Source organism: Corythoichthys intestinalis, chromosome 13, assembly GCF_030265065.1.
Source record: "Corythoichthys intestinalis isolate RoL2023-P3 chromosome 13, ASM3026506v1, whole genome shotgun sequence".
Lineage (NCBI taxonomy): Eukaryota > Metazoa > Chordata > Actinopteri > Syngnathiformes > Syngnathidae > Corythoichthys > Corythoichthys intestinalis.
Window position 1 is genome coordinate 8,666,710 of NC_080407.1, and position 20,139 is coordinate 8,686,848.

The 20,139-nt window shown below is 40.1% G+C and overlaps 1 protein-coding gene across 3 annotated transcripts in view; it reads right to left on the reverse strand.

Annotated features, from left to right (window-relative positions):
- Positions 1-20,139, reverse strand: part of sbf1 (SET binding factor 1) — a 94,490-nt gene that overhangs the window by 26,694 nt on the left and 47,657 nt on the right. For all 3 annotated transcript variants that reach the window (XM_057854341.1, XM_057854342.1, XM_057854340.1), the window contains 9 exons: positions 17,728-17,841; positions 13,174-13,251; positions 12,893-13,006; positions 12,695-12,823; positions 12,518-12,616; positions 12,244-12,451; positions 8,495-8,607; positions 8,252-8,401; positions 3,545-3,613 (listed from right to left, as the gene is read on the reverse strand). In XM_057854341.1, coding sequence (XP_057710324.1) covers positions 3,545-3,613; positions 8,252-8,401; positions 8,495-8,607; positions 12,244-12,451; positions 12,518-12,616; positions 12,695-12,823; positions 12,893-13,006; positions 13,174-13,251; positions 17,728-17,841 — 1,074 coding nt within the window. The remainder of the gene's footprint in view (positions 1-3,544; positions 3,614-8,251; positions 8,402-8,494; positions 8,608-12,243; positions 12,452-12,517; positions 12,617-12,694; positions 12,824-12,892; positions 13,007-13,173; positions 13,252-17,727; positions 17,842-20,139) is intronic.

The following is a 20,139-nucleotide window of genomic DNA, read 5'->3' on the forward strand; positions in this document are numbered from 1 at the left end:
CGATATAACTTAAATAAACATTCTACTTTAACCGCTGGGAGCCCCAACTGGGGGGGAATCTCATACCCATGTGGGGGGGGGGTCTCACGAGTTCGGGTGGTGCGTTTTCGTGGGGGCGAGGAGTGGCCACCCACGTCCCCGCGTCAGACGTGTCTATAAGAGTCGGGGGATACCCCAACCCCCCCGAAGTCTGCCAGAGGGTTACGTACGGGTCGCTTGGCTTTGTTCCTTTGCCGCTTTGCCGGAGCGTTGGCTCCCCGCTCATTTGTCAACAGTAAGCGATTTTCATTGTTAAGGAACAGTTTGTTGTGCTGTAACTGTAACGTGGGGATTCTGAGATTGACAAACTAGCTCTAATGTCATCGTTACCACTTGTTATGCTTGTTCTTGATACTTGTTGCTTGCTTTTGTGGGATTGTAATCAATAAATGTCATTTATTCTGCATTTTCAATCAATAAACATCGTCTATTGAGCAAAAGTGTGCTGGTTGCTGACTCACCGCGAACCCGGAAATTTCGGAAAACAGCGAGCTACTAGTTTATTTTTTGATTGAAAATTTTACAAATTTTATCAAAACGAAAACATTAAGAGGGGTTTTAATATAAAATTTCTATAACTTGGACTAACATTTATCTTTTAAGAACTACAAGTCTTTCTATCCATGGATCGCTTTAACAAAATGTTAATGTTAATGCCATCTTGTTGACTTATTGTTATAATATACAAATACAGTACTTATGTACAGTATGTTGAATGTATATATCCGTCTTGTGTGTTATCTCTCCATTCCAACAATAATTTACAGAAAAATATGGCATATTTTATAGATGGTTTGAATTGCGATTAATTACGATTAATTAATTTTTAAGCTGTGATTAACTCGATTAAAAATTTTAATCGTTTGACAGCCCTACATTTTACACAAAACTATTATTACTAGTATTGGCACCCTTTAAAAAATCATGTGATGCTTCTCTAATTTGTGTAATTAACAGAACCTGTTACTTACCTGTGGCACATAACAAGTGGTGGCAATAACTAAATCACACTTGCAGCCAGTTAAAATGGATTAAAGTTGACTCAACCTCTGTCCTGTGTCCTCGTGTGTACCACACTGAGCATGGAGAAAACGAAGAAGACCAAAGAACTGTCTGTCGACTTGAGAAGCAAAATTGTGAGGAGGCATGGGCAATATCAAAGCTACAAGTCCATCTCCAAACACCTGTGTCCCTGTGTCTACCGTGCGCAGTGTCATCAATAAGTGTAAAGCCCATGGCACTGTGGCTAACCTCCCTAGATTTGGACGGAAAAGAAAAATTGACGATAGACTTGAACAAAAGACTGCGGATGGATGGTGGATAAAGAACCCCGACTAACAGCCAAACAAGTTCAAGCTGTCCTGCAGTCCGAGGGTACAACAGTGTCAACCTGTACTATCCGTCGGCGTCTGAATGAAAAGGGACTCTATGGTAGGATACCCCACTTCTGACCCAGAGACATAAAAAAGCCAGTTTGGAGTATGCCAAAACTTACCTGAGAAAGCCAAAAATGAGGCCTGTAAAGAATAGAACATGGTCCTCCACATGGCGGAGGTTCCCCGATGTTTTGGGGTTGCTTTGCTGCTTCTGGCACTGGACTGCTTGACCGTGTGCATGGCATTATGAAGTATGAAGACTACCAACAAATTTTGCAGCATAATGTAGGGCCCAGTGTGAGAAAACTGGATCTCCCTCAGAGGTCATGGGCCTTCCAGCAGGACAATGACCCAAAACACACTTCAAAAAGCACTAGAAAATGGTTTGAGAGAAAGCACTGGAGACTTCTAAAGTGGCCAGCAATGAGTCAAGACCTGAATCCCAAAGAAACACCTGTGGAGAGTTCTGAAAATGGCAGTTTGGAGAAGTTACCCTTCAAATCTCAGAGACCTGGAGCAGTTGGCCAAAGAAGAATGGTCTAAAATTCCAGCAGAGCATTGTAACAAACTCATTGATGATTACCGGAAGCGGTTTTTCGCAGTTATTTTGTCTAAAGGTTGTGCTACCAAGTACTAGGCTGAGAAGGCCAATACTTGTGCCAGCCCATTTTTGGAGTTTTGTGTAAAATGATAATGATTTAAAAAATGTGCTAATTCACTTCGGGTCACATAATATTTTCCTCATCACTCGCCATTGTTGATGTCAATAATTACATTACATTATGGTGCTTAAACCCATAAAATCAGTCGCACCAAAGCGCCAGCAGAGGGAGACAAAAAACACAAGTAACAAGTGGACATGACACTGTTCTGTCATTTGAATCTGTTTGAGCGGGGCATGTGCGTTAATTGCGTCAAATATTTTAACGTGATTAATTTTAAAAATGAATTACCGCCCGTTAACGTGACAACTTTGACAGCCCTAGTAAAATGATTGTTTGTTTTTTTTGTCATTCTCTTTTGTGTTTTTTCCATTGCAAGCAAAATAAATGAAGATATTACTACCAAAGCATTTGTAATTGCAATCATTTTCTGGTAGAAATTGAGCATTATCTGACAGAATTGGAGGGGTCTCAATACTTTTGGCCTGCACTGTACTCTTTGAATATATATACCTGGGTTGGAAGCAGTGTTGTTAATAACGGCGTTACAATATAACGGCGTTACTAACGGCGTTATTTTTTTCAGTAGTGGGTAATCTAATTAATTACTTTTCTCATCTTGGCAACGCCGTTACCGTTACTGAGGACGGAAAGGCATGCGTTACTATGCGTTACTATATTGGTCGAAAAGTCTGAGGGAGACGGACTCACCGAGACGACAGAGCAGGAGTATGGAGGAGACAAGAAAGTTGTGACGCCGAGCAAACGCGATGCTAGGTAGCTCCAATAATACATGTTGTAGCCGATAGCTAGTACAAACTACGCGCGCATGTTATGGTAGATATGGTAGACATGATAGATATCACACGTACTGTACATAGATATAACTAGATGCAAAATGACAGACATGGCACTAAATGAGTTAGTAGACAGCCGCCATCTTAAAGCAGTACTTTTTAGGACGGCTCTGTTGTAGAGAACCTTCCTAGCGAACCTAAGTAACTTTTTATCTAAAATACTTCTAAATCGGCAAAATCTTGACTTGAATCTATCTTTAAATGATGAAAGAGTTTTAAAACTTTCATATGTCGAAAGTAGAGAGAAGGGAACTAATGCAATAATGGGAGCAATTTTAACAACTTTTAACAGCTGATTCAGGGTAAAGGGTAAATTAGGGTAAAGAATTGGGCTCGGGCCAATTGTACCAAAAACCTTCACAAAAAACTTCACATAGTGTGGCCAATGTTTTTTTTTGTTTTTTTTTGAGGAAAAAAAAAAAAAAAGTAATTATCACCAATTACTTTGCCAAGTAACTAATTACTCTTACATTCAGGTAATTGAGTTACTAAGGCAATTACTTTTTGGGAGAAGTAATTTGTAACTATAATTAATTACTTTTTTTCAGTAAGATTAACAACACTGGTTGGAAGTGAATGAGTTACTAAGAATGTTAATTGAAGTACCTACCCTGCAAAAGGCTGTGACCAATGGGAGAAGGGCTGCTGCAATGCCATGTTCATCGATATGCGAGCAGTCCTACAAATGACAGAAAATGTCACAATGAATGGGAAATACTGCAAAAAGCGGTTAGGGGAATTAATTTTGAATCTGATTAAACTATAAACTACGGCATTTGAAATGATGTCCCGTGAAATACAAGGTAGCTAAGCATGATAGAAAATTGATAGTTAGGCGCCCAGGTAAATAAAACAGGCATGGCTTTTGTTTTTACTGCATTTAATTTTTTTATGACACTTATTAATTCACAAAAACATTTTGTAACACTTCAATTCTTTATAAAAGTACAAATTAACATGTAAATAACAACAATAAACCACAAATAAACAACGAGGTCAAATTCTGATAGCATTAACTAGTGCAAAACAATGAAATGTAAACAGATTCATAACACTGATTTCGACTTGCCAACATGACTCAAAACAATTCTTAAAAAAATATCTATCATTAATATTATAGTATACTACTATAAATATATATAACAGTAGCATAATAATCATTCCTTGCCAATCAGATTTTTCATAAAGGGGGTCATTTTAAAGCTATTTTAAGTGTAGAATCTGAATTCTGAAGCATGTGGAATGAACTCCAGAAATCGTTATTCATATGACGTGCTTTTATTTTGAAATGTTCACCGGAAGTACGTTCGATAAACCGCTAACCGTAAGCTTTCCACTCTGCAATAAAACCTCTTATTGTCACTGCATGTGGTGTCAGTAATCAATTATTTTTTTCATTTTGTTCCTTTGCAAATGCTGTTAACCAGCGATTTGTGTCACTTTTTAACCGCAAGTTTGCATTTTGGAGAAGACTGCCAATGTTTCATAGCAGGCTAATGTAGGTTGTCTTTAGGTTTGTCCATTAGCCTCAATGTAGCAATGCTAACGTTTTTTTAGTATTTAATATAGACGTGTTTTCTTATTTTGTATGTCTGAACGTTAATTCTACGGCGTGTTGATGACCAATAAACAAAGGAACTGTTGTCTTATATGCCATCAGCACGCGCGCACAAATGTATGCACGCACACGCGCAAGCGGCGATAAAACGCAGCCGTGAAAATTACCGTCCTCATTTTTATTTATGGTGCGATAAATGGACTCATTGCATATCGCGACAGGCTTAGCAACGTCAATAAAACATGTCGTCAGTTAGATGGACTTACGATCTGCCAGCTCCTGTCGTCTTCCAAAATTACAACTGGGTGACGGCGCTTTTAGTGTTCATTCACGGCCGGCGTGCAGCCAAGCTTGGCATTGAAGAGATAGGACACAACAACTCCTTTGTTTCGTTGAAATAAGTCAATGTTTTGGCTAGTGGTGTCAACAATAATCGATGCGGCGATGCATCCCGATGTGGGGCATGGACGATTCGACTCGATGCAGGCAACAAGCCGAATCGATTCAGCGCATTTTAAAATATATAAGTACGTTCAAAAATCTTCCCTGCGCAATTCCGGTGATGCAACGGATTTGGTTTCCCCATTTGTATTATTATTCTCATGTTTCATTTTTTTACACACCGCATAACTCTGGTCAAGTTTCCCACCAACCCCGTTGAAGCCAAAATGTCTCCAGATGTCTGCTTTCAATGTCTTAGGTGCATCAATAATCTTTCTCGCTCCCTCTTTCTCCGCTTCAGCCATTGTGATGTTATGTCCTATCTCTTAGAGGTTAGATCTTGTGCCTGAACCCGATTAACATTTTGGGCCCGACCCGACCCGGCCCAAAATGTTAAGCATTCACGTTCGGGACGGGTCGGGCCGCCGCGCCGGACTAATAAATTATTTTAAAAAAGAAAAAAAAAAAAGGGATAAAACCGAGAGCAGGCTATCTGTATTGTGCATTTGCTTGTGCACGCACATGGACGCCGTGGGCCGCATGTTTTTTTTAATATTAAACTTTCCCAGCGTTATTTCATTGTGTAAATGCTTTTATAATGATCATAAATATATGTAGACTATTTAAACATTAAGAACACTTTTTTTTTTTTTCTGCCAACTGAGAATTCGTTACGAAGGACACTTTTATTTATGCACACAAAGGCAACAAAAATGTGATCCTTTGGAATCTTCTCCTCTGTGTGTCTGCAAAACCCAATTTTTTTTTTTTTTAATATTAAACTTTCCCAGCGTTATTTCGTTGTGTAAATGCTTTTATAATGATGATAAAAATATGTAGACTATTTAAACATTAAGAAAACTTGCGTTTCTTTTCTGCCAACTGAGAATTCGTTACGAAGGACACTTTTATTCATGCACACAAAGGCAACAGAAATGTGATCCTTTTGAATCTTCTACAACTCGAAGAAATGAAAATAAATTGCTGCTGCTGCGTTTTTTTTTTTCGCGTCACTCCAACAAAAGACAAAACAAAACAAAAACGAGTCTTTCAGGCTGGCCCTACAAATCTAGTTATACCAGCGTGCCGTGTCGGGTCGGGCTGGATTTTTTAGGCCCTCATTTTACTTTTGTTCTACATTGCAATTTAGTTGATGTTTTGTTTCCAACTGAACTGATCCCTGGATTGATATTGCGATAAAGATGCTGCTGCACTCCAATATTTTCTTAGTCGTTTTCTTTAATTTTTACTTGAATATTTTTATTGATGAGTCGTTGTGACTAAAATACAGTGACTGTTATTACTATTTTGCACAGGAGTTCAGATGTTGCACTGTGTGAAAGGCTGCTACTGTGTGTAAAAAAAAAGAGAAAGCCCTGGTCTCATTCAAAGCACTAATTAAATGCTGTGATCTGTTTTTTTTTTTTAATATATATATCTGAAAGTATTTTCATTTGACTTCAACCAGGAGTGACACAAGAGCCAATAAAAAGTTGTTTAATGTCTGACCGCTTGTGTTGCCTCATGATTCACGAAAAATATGCTTTGCTTTAGAATTTTAACCCTTTAACACCGAACGTGTCGGCAGCGACGCGTTTACGCATGTCGTCTTTGAAGCTTCGTCACGCTGCAATTACGTCATCCACGTGCCGCTGGTTGGTCTCGTTTGAAAGTACGGAAGTTGATGTCCACACCAGTTTTTATTTGAAGTCAATCGACCGAGAAAAACGGGAGATAATGTTATTTGAGTTTTATAGTTTTATTGCACTCATAAATATGCATTAAAACGCTGCATGGACCATGTATCTATCTCCATATTTCCATCATTTCTTGTCCTTTTTCAAAACCGAAAGCAGCACAAAGGACTACATATATCCCAGGAGCCGTTGTGATGTCAAGAAGGGCGAACCGAATGTGGACATTTTTAATAAATTTCTGAGCGAGGCGCCAACTAAGGAAAAGGAGGCATGCTGAAGCAAGCAACGGCCAGTTTGAGCGAGCGACTTTGAAACGTGCAGAATGAATCTAAAACTAAATTTAGCGCAAGCTAATGCATCATTTCATTAACTCAAGGAAGAAGATGGGCCGTATTTGTCGTTGTTTTCCTTCGATGAGTCGGCATCTCGGCGAGTAGAAGTGACAGGCAGACAGCAGCGCGCAAATGGCGAAAGAGTAGGCTGTGTGACGTTGTGTGTGACGCAGCTCCGTGACCTGTTTATGCAAAAGCTTTATTGAGTTCGCAATAAAAAAATTTTTTTAAAAACTATTGGGTCGTATGCCAGAAAAATTTGAATTGAACTGAACTAGTCAATATTTTTGAAAATACTTTTTTTCAATGTTGTATATATTTTTTCTTCACTATAAAATCTTTTCAAATTTTATAAAGATGAGTCTTCGAGAAGCTTGGTTGCATGTACTATATACTTTAGATAAGGTGATCTGTATAATACCTAACTTCACAAAGAGCTATCCTCCAAACCCTTTTTAGGTTTGATGATTTTTTTTTTTTTCCCTCACTATTTTGCACTGTATATAACCCGTTTTGACCATAGTATGTGTAAAGGCCAAAAACGCCTATGACCATACTTGCTGTTTGTGTTGAATTGTCAAACATAAAACTATTCAATCTTATTTTTTTCTATTGAATGTTTATCCTAACAAGTAGAATAAATGTTATCAAGCTTCAAAACGTTTGGTCGAGCATGTTTGGTTGTCAATGGGACATCAACATTACAAATTTTGAAAAAATATTTTGGGATTTTTTTGTCTTTTTGGTTCCAAAATGTGGATTGTAATTGGTCAGTGAAGAAAACAACAGTTTGGACATGAAGTTCAAGGTGTCCTTAAAAAAGGGACCCAACTTGGCCATTGTGAACAATTTTTTCTTTGAAATATAAAGGCAACATCAAATGCATGCAAATTCGGCCAAAATAGGCTTAGGTGTTAAAGGGTTAATGCATCCCAGGCTTTAACGCATCGCGATGCATTGCCGAATCGAATCGTGACCCTCTGAATCGAATCGAATTTAACTGAATCGGATCGTGGCCCTCCGAATCGTAATCGAATCGAATCGTGAGGGCAGTGCCGATGCACACCTCTAGTTTTGGCCAATCTGGTGCGCTTTTTTTGCCTTTGTGCCGCTATCCCCGCTTGCATACCAAGCGTCCGACATTAAAAAAAAAATGTCCCGACCACCCCCCTTCCTTAAAAATTTTCTTCTCGGATCCACACAATTCACCTAGGTCACCTTTTTTTACTTCAAAACGGCATGATTGATAAAATCATGAATTCAGCCTTAGTTTATAACTAGTTACAAACCTGTAATGTGCAGTTCATCATTCGAACGACGTAGTCAAACTGCTGGTCATCCAGTACTGCCCGGTTCTGTAAAACATGCTGATTGAGCTCCTGGGTCAGACACACCCGAGCTGCCCGACCCTTTAACGCTCGGAGTACAGCTGGCATCAACTGCAAAACAAACAGTACAAAACTATTTCTTCACCACCCAAAAAATACAAGGCAAAGTGAAAAAGTTTACTTTTACAAATGACTCATCCCTACCTTCTTAGCCTCCAGCATCTTGTTCTCAAAAATATACGTTATGCAGTTCCTGACAACCTCCAGTCGCCGGGCGCTGTTGGCCATCACGTTACTGTTCCGGTCCACCATGTCTCCTGCGGAAGCCAGGCACGTGTGAGGCTCATTTATCACCGTGGCACTTTAAAATGAAGCCCATTAAACACACGCTGAGAGAGGGGAGACGTTGGCGGCAGGAAGTGCTGATGATTTACCTAGACCTCTAAAAACTTGAAAGAGGGTGGGAATGTTCTTGCTTTCAGGAGGCATTTAAGTCTTTTGAACTGACCTAATTTTTCAAAAAATGAGCCAAAAGAAAAACAGTATAACTGGCTGCCATTGACAGCAATTGACGTCAATGGCAGCAAAATACACACAATGTCATTTGAAAGCTAGCTAAGTGCAAAATAGGGGTGTGACAAAATATCGAAATGGTGATATATCGCGATACTTTGCATCCTAAATGGTTATCGATACCCATTAAGGAATACATTTTCTTGTAGGCACCGTCTAACTGTTGTGTGTGGAAGCGATCCCTATATTTATTCAATTTTTTGAATCCCGCGCCATGAAAATGAGTGACTTCCGGCTTCGGTCTTGCATCGAGGAGGAGGGCGCTGTGACGTGTACGGGTGAAGGCGTCCTCTTCGCTATACAGCCGTACTGTTGTGTATGAGGACCAAGGATTCAGCTGGTTTTGCGGATTAATACGCTTATTTTTCGCATCACGTCAGCCAAACGGCTGCAGAAAAATCTTGCTGTATGAGGGAGAGGCGTGTGCGCCTTTTTGGAGTTTCAAAAGGTTCCCATTCACTGTGGATATTGGCCAAAACAAGCCCTACTACTGTGGGACCATTGGACTTAAGAGGAAGTGAGTAAACATTGTGTTTTGTATTATGTCAATTGTCAAATACTGGGATCATTTTAATATGTAGGTGGCTTGAATTTTGTGGCTAACATGCATGCGGGGCAGCTATTTTTCGGCACAACACCGGCGGCTTCTCACACATCCATCCGCCGGGAGAGCACTATATTCAGCTTATTGTGCTCATGTGCCCGGTGTTCTGTCAAATTTTCCGACCGATCAGAAATTGTAACTTTGAGTTAAAAATAGTCGCGAATACAGCGATTACAAAGTAAACACTACAAACTTTCTTTAAATTAAGGACTACTTACGTTTGATCATTGATAGGCATGTAAAAAGCTCTCCTCATGCACATTAGCTGCACGTTAGCTGCACAACAACTGCAGCCGCCCTCCTCCAGGGAACGATTTGTAAATTGCTCTCTGGCGAAAACAATCGACAACCCAGTCGTCATGTCAAAACATCCGAGCTAGTTATGTGTGATTTTCCGCTTCGAAGACTTTGAAACATCACTCGGTTCGGGTTAGCATGTCGGCTAGCTGTCACGCCTCTTGGTTTGTTTACATTCTCCGAAGCCGGGGAAGGGAAATGACATATGTCCGATTTATGTGTCATAAAATATCGTTCGGGAGGTGCGACAGTAAAGGTGAAGTCGACAGTTTTGACCATTATGGAGTAATTTTGCCACGTCATCCTGAATAAGTGCATTTTTATTATTTCATATTGCATTTAGCACAAGACTGTAATTTGTCATGACCATGCCATTTATCTAGCAATTGGGGAAAATACTTGGATAAAAAGAATATCCTGTAAAAATATTGAAGTAAAGAGACTGAAACAATGACATTTCGCAGCTCTCTTCGTCACGTTTTCCTCGTTGTGAATAGTTCCCCCTCGATGGGCTGACTGGTCCTTCTCAAGCCATTTATTTAGCTATTGGGGAAAAATACTTGGATAAAAAGAATATCCTGTAAAAATATTGGAGTAGAGAGACTGAAACAATGAAATTTTGCGGGTCTTCCTCGTCGCGTTTTCCTCGTTCTGAATAATTCCCCCTCAATGGGCTGAAAAGTAAAACCGATGAGCCCAGTCTCCCGCTGACGTCATCCACCTGTTGGGGACGCTAGAGCCCTATAATGGTAGGCGTAGCTAACCGGCAGATTAAAAGACTAATTTTTCGTCATCTGCGCTTTGCTAAATTGTTGTATATACTGTAGTCGAATCGTCTCAAAATATGATTGTAATTCACATAATAATGCTATTTAAGACTTTTTTTTCTCCTGTCGTATGCTCTTTAAGTTTGAGTTTTGGAGAAGACTGCCAAAGTTTTATAGTAGAGCAGGGCTATAAACCGAAAATTTACCGTTACCGAAATTCTTCACGACGACCAACGTAATTTTGACCACGTCGGTAAATTCGGTAATTTAATAAAACAAGAATATATATCCCGCTTTGACTCTGTGTTGTTCGGCTATGATCATTCCTCTTTAAGAAAGCAGTCAGTGTACTTACGTATGGAGTCACGTGGTTTTCAGGAAGCCAAACAAACAGAAGCCCGGTAGGCTAACGCTAGCGGCTAACGCTACAAGCAAACGTGATGGAGTCGGGCTTAAGGGAGCTTCGCCAAACTTTCACCCGACATGAAAGTAAACTCTTGGCGGGTTCCAGACGGGCTTTCATTGCTTTCTTCTGGTAGCCAAGCCACAGGCTAACACTAGCCGCTAGCGGCTAACGCTACAAATGAACGTGATGGATTCGGATAGCGGCTCTAAGCCTCTAACCTTGTCGAAACGGCTGAAATTAATGAGTGGACTGGGCACGGACTTCATCTAGCAATCATTACGTCGCGTTATTTGGTATCTCTGTGTGATTTCTCTGAAGGCTTTAATGATGGTAAAGCACTCAGCATAAAGTATAATCCAACAGTGAAGCCTAGATATGATATGACAGTTTAATGGCCACAGCTATTTTTCCTGTATGTGTTTGCTTTATTCTGCCATCATAAAATCTTAAATGTTTCATTGGCATCAGAGAATTACAGCTTTAATCTGGTTGTGTCTGTGTGGGGGGTGCATGTATTAAAAAATGTTCTGGAAAAAAAAAACTGAAACCTTGACGTAAACACTTGTGTTGAATAATTATGTCACAGCAGCCATTACCAATAAGTTGTCTGAAGTGTACTGTTAAAGCTGCAAGTCATTGTGTTACAATGACATGTTTGCACAGTCGTCAGATTGATTTTTATAATTTTGTACATTTTTCAATTCATAAAAGCTGTTATAAATGTTCACACTAGAATTCTTATTGTTCACAATTTTTTTTTTTTATATACTTAATGTTTAGACTGCGTGTGCAATTGTTAAATTGAAAGCTGGTAAATAAATTTAACGAGAAACGGTTCATTTGTATTCCATGCATTCATTCAAATTTTCAAATTATTTAACAGTCCGCTTGGGCGAATTTATCGTCATCGAGGTAAATCTGCTGAATTTACCGTGATACGTACTTAAGGCCATATCGCCCAGCCCTATTTTATAGCAGGCTAAAGTGGTTAGTACATTGTCTTGTTTCCATTAGCCTCAATGTAGCAATGCTAATGTTTTACAATGTTTAATATAGATGAGTTTCCTTATTTTGTATGCCCGAACTTTAACTCTATGGTGTATTGATGACCAATAAGCATATATGAAAGAAACTGGAGTCTCATATGCAACCAACACACACGTTTGTCGAGTGCACGCAGCACACGCAAACACAAATGTATGCACGCACGCTCACGGCGATAAATCGCAGCCGCCCTCATTTTTATTAATTGACTAATTGCATATTGCTACAGGCTTGATTGGAAGAGGGACAGAAGCATGCTCACCAAGCGGAGGCCCGGATGGCACCCTGCTTTTAACCTCCGCTTTGACCACGGGCGGCGCAGTCTTGAGCTTGGCGGTGGCGTGGTCGATGAAAAGTTGCACAGTCACTTCATCCAGCCCAGGAAAGGGGGTCTGAGTCTGAGTTGCTTTCTGTCCATTTTCCAACGGTCGCTGAACTTTATGCATACTCACTGCCGGGTAAGGGTTCTCCTGGAAAGAGGAACCGACGTGAGTCAAGAGACACAACTACGTGTTCAATTTCATTTGAAGGTGTACATTTTTAAAAAGCTGCTCAGCCAACTCCTTGATGTGACTCATGACTTTGTGCGGCGAGAATTCCTCTTGCCGTATCCTCTCAACTTCATTGGCGACAAGCTACCAGAACAGAAAGAGTTGAGGAATTTCTCTCTCTACAAAATATGAAGAACATTCGGTTCTCTTTCCATCGCTCACATTATCAAACAAATCTGTTGCCCGGTAAGGAGGACCTCTCTCGGACACAAATCCCGCAAAGGCCATTCCGTCCAACACCTTCATGAGGAAGTCGTCTTCCGTAAGTGCTCGTTGTCCAAGAAAGGCCGCCTGCAGAAAAAAAAATCCATCAAAAATCAGACTTCTACCACAAATTTGGATGGCGGCGCTTCGTCGTACTTTATGGAAACGAATAACTGGTTCGGGGTGAATGCGGATGATATGTAAACACCAACGATAACCCTGGAAAAGCTGCGCAAACAGCCACAGGAAGATGCCACGGATCTCCTTATCCTGAAATACACATCACAGTCCAACTTAAGTCTAAACACGGTCGAGTCAAGGACATGATAGTTTACCAACAAACTGTGATCAAAACATAAGAGGATTTTAGGGGGGGGGCAGAAATGGAATTGGCCTAATTTTATTTGCTGTGCAAGGCTACTTTTGAGGACTTTGACCTGAATCTTGGGCGCCGACGGTTGCGAGGACTGGGGTGGGAAGGCGTGATCGGCAATTTCCAGCTCAGGATCCAGAACCTGCAAACGACAAAAACTTCACATGAAATTTTCCATTATATAACTCTATTATATAACTAAAAACTGCAATTTCTGGAGAAATTACTATGGGTCTGTGCTGTGTGGAGATACAGATCTTAGCCCCGCCCAGGTAGGTTAGTGGACATTTCGGCGTCACATCCTGTTGATTTGGGGACATTTGGGGGACACGTCCTGGTCATATAAGGTCATTTGGGGGCGTGTCCTAGTCATATCAGGTCATTTGGGGGCGTGGCCTGGTCATATCAGGTAATTTGGGGACAATTGGGGGGCATGGCCTGGTCATATCAGGTCATTTGGGGACATTTAGGGCACGTGGCCTGGTCATATCAGGCCATTTGGGGACATTTGGGGGGCGTGGCCTTGTCAAATTAGGACACATCCTATAGATATCTTGTCATCTCCTGTTGATTTGGGTAGATTCGTTTTTTGGGGGGGGGGAATTTGGACGTTCATGGTTGTCAATGGCATCGACTTACATTTGCATGAATGGAATCCAAATAGATTGGCATCAATAGAATCAACAAACATGGCCGTCAATGGCATTAAACAAAGTAAATGCCATTGAAAAAAATGAATGGGAAATTTGGACTTCCATGGCCGTCAATGGCATCGACTTATATATACGTCAGTGGAGTCCAAGTACATTGGCATCAATAGAATCGACATTCATGGCCGTCAATGGCATCAATCCACTGTAAATTCCATTGGAAATGAATGGGAAATTTAAACCAATGTTGCATCCCATTAAAAATTAATGGAAAAGTTTTTGGCAAATTTCCAGGGAACCGTAAATTTCTTCCAAATTCTGCATACAACTTTTATGCCCCTCACCGTCCCGGAATTTTTGATGTGATTTGGTCAAAAATTGTAGGACTAGATACGGACTAGAGATACGGACTAGATTTTTAAAATGTGTTTTTTATTTTTAAAAAATCAGTGAAAAATCGGCGTTTACGTGTGAACGGAAAATTTTTCGGGATCGTTCAAAAAATTCCTTGCATCGCGTGAAAATTCCGGTCATTTCAATATTGGAACGGTGCCGATCGTTTAAAAGGGTTCGGGCTGTGCGGCACGCCGAAGAAATCCCGTTAAAAAAAAAACAAAACAGAAGAACACTATCAGGGTATTTTTTCAAAGACCCAGATAAAAATAATGTTTGGATCATTATAATTATAAATTACATACACCAACCACCAGATGGTAATTTCAATGAATTATCTAAAAAAGCCAACAGATTTGTTTATCAATGCTCCAAAGTACTCTTCGATAATTCCTAGTAAAAGAAAATAATATCAAATTTAGGTCTGAATATCACAAATATTTTAGAATGTGCTCATACAACAATGGCACCAGGAGATCCAGACTGTGATCTCTCTTCCTGCATGCAGCTAAGCCCAGGTTTAGTGTTGCCTACCAACAATCTATAGCATCGTGGCTCCTGCATGCATCCCACTCAGCTGATTCTATCGTTTCCACGAATACTTTACAATCTCGCAAATGAAAGCCGACTATCAGGGACACGATCGTCGCTTTTCCTGTTTTATAATTATGTTTTTGTGTCGGGGATGTAAAGTAAAGGCCTCTTATAACAACATTTATCGGAACATGTTGATTTTTTTTTAATTTGATGGGTTAGATCAAATGAGAGATACAAGCTTTGTCAACATCGTTGCTCAAAAAATTGTATGAATGTAATTAGTAGTGCAACCATAGACTTCATAATCGGAGTGGGAACCTCTTGGTACCTCACGATACGATATGATTTGCGATACAAAGCTCACGATAACGATGATCTGACGATGTGGCGATACAACAATTATTGATACATTGTTCAGGAAATCATTCTAGGATATTCTACAAACAACCAATTAACCCTTTAGCACTGAACGTGTCGGATGTGACACGTTTTCGCATATCATCTTTGAAGCCTCGTAACGCTGTAATTACGTCACCCATGTGCCCCTGGTTTCTCTCGTTTGAAAGTACGGAAGTTGATGTCCACACCAGTTTTTATTTGAAGTCAATCGACCAAGTAAAACGTAGATTTGAGTTTTATAGTTTTATTGCACTCATAAATATGTATTAAAACGCTGCATGGACCATGTGTCTATCTCCATATTTCCATCATTTCTTGTCCTTTTTTCAAAACCGAAAGCAGACTACATATCCCAAGAGTCGTGATGTCAAGAAGGACTAACCTAATGTGAACATTTTAAATAAATTGACGAGCAATGCGCCAACTAAAGGAAAGGAGACACGCGAAGCAAGCAACGGCCGGTTGAATTGAGCGAGCGATTTTGAAACGTGCAGAATGAATACTTTTTTTTCAATGTTTATTATTTTTTCTTCACTATGAATCTTTTCAATTTTTGTATGGATGTGCGTTCGAGAAGCTCGATTGCATGTACATATATACCTTTGATAAGGTAACGTAACTTCACAAAGAGATATCCTCCAAACCCTTTTTGTGTTAGATAATATATATAATTTTTTCTCACTATTTTGCACTGTATATAACATGTTTTGACCATAGTATGTGTAAAGGCCAAAAACACCTATGACCATAGCTGCTGTTTGTGTTGAATTGTCAAACATAAAACTATTCAATCTTTTTTTTTTTTCTATTGAATGGTTATCCTAGCAAGTTAAATAAATATTGTCAAGCTTCAAAACGGTTGGTCGAGCATGTTTGGTTGTCAGTGGGACTTCAACATTACAAATTTGAAAAAAGATTTTGGGATTTTTTTTGTCTTTTTGGGTCCAAAATGTGGATTAAAGTTGGTCAGAGAAGAAAACAAGAGTTTGGACATGAAGTTCAAGGTATCCTGAAAAAAGGGACCCAACTTGGCCATTGTGAAGGCAACATCAAAGGCATGCAAATTCGGCCAAAATAGGCTTAGGTGTTAAAGGGTTAACAGAAAAACAAGCTTCTAGTGTGAATTGGAATGAATTCATCACTAGTAGACGTCCAATCCATTCGAACTGGGAGGGAACGTCTATGCCTGTCAGGGGCAGTCAATGCCAGGCAATTAGGTAATTTTGGGCCATTTAAAGTCTCACTGGAACGGCACCAAACAAAAGTTCCAGCATCATCACCTTGTCCAATGCAGATTCTTGACTCTTGACACCTTGTCCAATACAGATTCTTGAGTCATGACAAGGTGATGATGCTGGAACTTTTGTTTGGTGCCTTTCCAGTGAGATTTACAAAGATGATTGCCTGAAGAGGACGTCAAAATTCCCTCAGCCCTTGATGATATGGGGCTGCATTTCAGGCAAAGGCACTGGGGAGATGGCTGTGGTTAATTCTTCAATAAATGCACAAATTTACATTGAAATTTTAGACAGCTTTCTTATCCCTTCAATTGAAAATATGTTTGTCATTTTCCAAGATGACAATACATCATGCCACAGAGCTAAAACTGTTAAAGCATTCCTTGGAGAAAGACTCATCCAGTCAATGTCATGGCCTGCAAATAGTCTGAGTGAGTGCTCGCCCGAGACTGGTGATTGCATACTTTTTGCTAGGGGTTGTATTTTGGTGGAAGATTTTGATAACAACTTGATATCTCGATTCTTGGCAGGAGCATATCAATAACCTTTTGGGATACAAATTATCACGATATATCACCATTTCGATATTTTGTCACACCCCTAGATGTGATATCTATGAGACGCATCAGACGCTACCTGCTGCTACCGTAGCATCATGCGGGCGTAGTTTTTAGCAACGGCGGAGTAGTTTGTAGTGGCTGTCGGCTGCGGTAAGTTTTTTTTTTATTTTTTTTATTGCTTCACTACACACCAGACCTCAGCGCGTCGTCCCGCATTAAAAGTAGTCCGGGCAAAACATGATGCTTAGAGTTGGCAAAATTAAACGATTCCTCGAGGTGAATAAAATTACTCAGACCAGTTTTTAAACTCGAGTTACTCGAGTTGCTCGAGTATTCAAAGACTGGAAATATTACACCTGTGCTCTGTCATTCCATTTATAAAGTCCATCCAGTTTGTCAAGTTATGCTAATCTTCAGTCAAATGACAGTAAAATAATGGGTCGACTGACATATTTACATCTCCAACAAATGTCTCCACAAGTTGACGATTCAGATTAGGTTTCACTCTAAATAAATGGCTTTTCATATTGCGTCCTAATGACAAGGTACAGATTTCGTAAATAGCCCCATGTGGTAGAACGACATTTTTTGTGGTTGTCTTGGTGCATGACACGACCAGCGCAGCAAAACAGCGACTGTACTTCGTTGTTTAAGAAAGTAAAGACCATGTTGACTATGAAAGAAAACAGCATTCTTTAAAATGAGCTCAAAATTTCTTTCCAAAAGACACTCGTAAACCTCGAATCATACTTTTGTAGCAGGAACAACTGTTGCCTGCACCATCAGTCTTAAAAATAGTGTTTTGAGTACAAAGGTATGAGGCTAATTTTCTCGCACTTACCATGGAGAGTGCAGTTTGGGTCTGCTGGAGAAGCGGCTCGGGCAGCAGGGAGATGTGAACACACTCCGGGATGGTGACGGTGCCGCCGTCCAGGTCGGCGATGATGACATCCAACTACAACAGAAAGACACCCCCAGAAAAACACGTTATATAAAACACAAATATCATAACTGTATTAACTGCAATCACAGGTAGTCCCCGGGTTACGAAAAAGTTCCATTCCTATGCTAGTGACTTAACCTGAATTTCCGCGTAAATCGGAATTAACCCTTTAAGTACTCCTACAAAATAACTATCCAAAAAGTCTAATAGTACTGTATTTTGTTGAATGATGGAGGATACACTGCCCTCTGGTGGCAGCGTTGGCTGGACTGTCGCCTTGTATGACTGAAGGAGACTCGGACGTCAGACATGGATAAAAGATAGCTGCGCTCTGGTTTGGCCCACATCAGGCTGTTAGTTGTTTCAACTAATATATATGTTTGTGTATTCATTTTAGGGCCGCAGCTATCGATTATTTTCGTAGTCGAGTAATCGATGAACTAGTTAGCTCAAATAATCGAAAAAATTAAAATACCTGAGCTGCGCCTCTAACGGTATAAAAAAAAAAAAAATACATGAGGATCTAAGTACAACAAAAGAACAATTGGCTAACTTACATAGAAAACGTCCGCTAGCTGAAATGCTATAAAATGCAAACTTTTTTTTTCTATTCCCACAAAAAACGGCTAAATACATCTATAACCTAAATTACGAAGGCATTAAAAAAAAAAGCATTAGCTCAAACAAAAACGTATCTTGGTCTTAACAGGGAGCAGCTGGATTCAGCAAAGTGAAATGAGTTGTATCACATTCACTGTTGCCACCGGAGGGCAGTGTATCCACTCAAATCAATAAAACTCAATCCAAACACTTTCAATACAAACCATTACAACACCACTTTAATTAAACGAATACTCGAAGCAGCAAAATTTAATTGTAATCTTTTTTATAATCGAATTACTCGAGTTAATCGATGAAGTAAGTTTGGAGCTAGAGTTTGTAATTTGTGGTATTTAAGATAGCGGACTTTTGTGACGCAAATTAGGCTAATTAATCTACTAAATTTACACATTGATCAGACGAAATGGATGTTTAAACACCAGTTGTTTTGTGTCAAGTGTTGTATTGTTAAAATGTATGTCGTTTTGAACATAAGTGTACATACTGTGGGGCAAATAAGTATTTAGTCATCCACTAATTGTGCAAGTTCTCCCACTTGAAAATATTAGAGAGGCCTGTAATTGTCAATAAGGGTAAACCTCAACCATGAGAGACAGAATGTGGGGGGGGAAAAAACAGAAAATCACATTGTTTGATTTTTAAAGAATTTATTTGCAAATCATGGTGGAAAATAAGTATTTGGTCAAAACCAAAAGTTCATCTCAATACTTTGTTATGTACCCTTTGTTGGCAATAACTGAGGCCAAACGTTTTCTGTAACTCTTCACAAGCTTTTCACAAACTGTTGCTGGTATTTTGGCCCATTCCTCCATGCAGATCTCCTCTCGAGCACTGATGTTTTGGGGCTGTCGTTGGGCAACACGGACTTTCAACTCCCTCCACAGATTTTCTATGGGGTTGAGATCTGGAGACTGGCTAGGCCACTCCAGGACCTTGAAATGCTTCTTACGAAGCCACTCCTTTATTGCCCTGGCAGTGTTTGGGATCATTGTCATGCTGAAAGACCCAGCCACGTCTCATCTTAAATGCCCTTGCTAATGGAAGGAGATTTTCATTCAAAATCTCTCGATACATGGTCCCATTCATTCTTTCCTTTACACAGATCATTCATCCTGGTCCCTTTGCAGAAAAACAGCCCCAAAGCATGATGTTTCCACCCCCATGCTTCACAGTGGGTATGGTGTTCTTCGGATGCAATTGAGATTCTTTCTCCTCCAAACACGAGAACCTTGGTTTTTCCCCAAAAATTCTATTTTGGTTTCATCTGACCACAACACATTCTCCCAGTCCTCTTCTGGATCATCCAAATGCTCTCTAGTAAACCGCAAACCGGCCTGGACGTGTACTGGCTTCAGCAGGGGGACACGTCTGGCAGTGCAGGATTTGAGTCCCTGGGGGCGCATTGTGTTACTGATAGTAGCCTTTGTTACTGTGGTCCCAGCTCTCTGTAGGTCATTCACCCGGTCCCCCCGTGTGGTTCTGGGATTTTTTTACTCACCGTTCTTGTTATCATTTTAACACCACAGGGTGAGGAGGGAGCTAGCCATGTTGAATAAACTCCGCTCTCTTCGTATGTTTACTTCCGCGCGCAAGTCCCTCGTCCTTCCCTCGTCATTTTACTAACGTCACGTCTACCCGTCGCTGATTGGTCCACTCCGCTGTCTGTTTGCTGTGGCTTGCTCCGCCCTG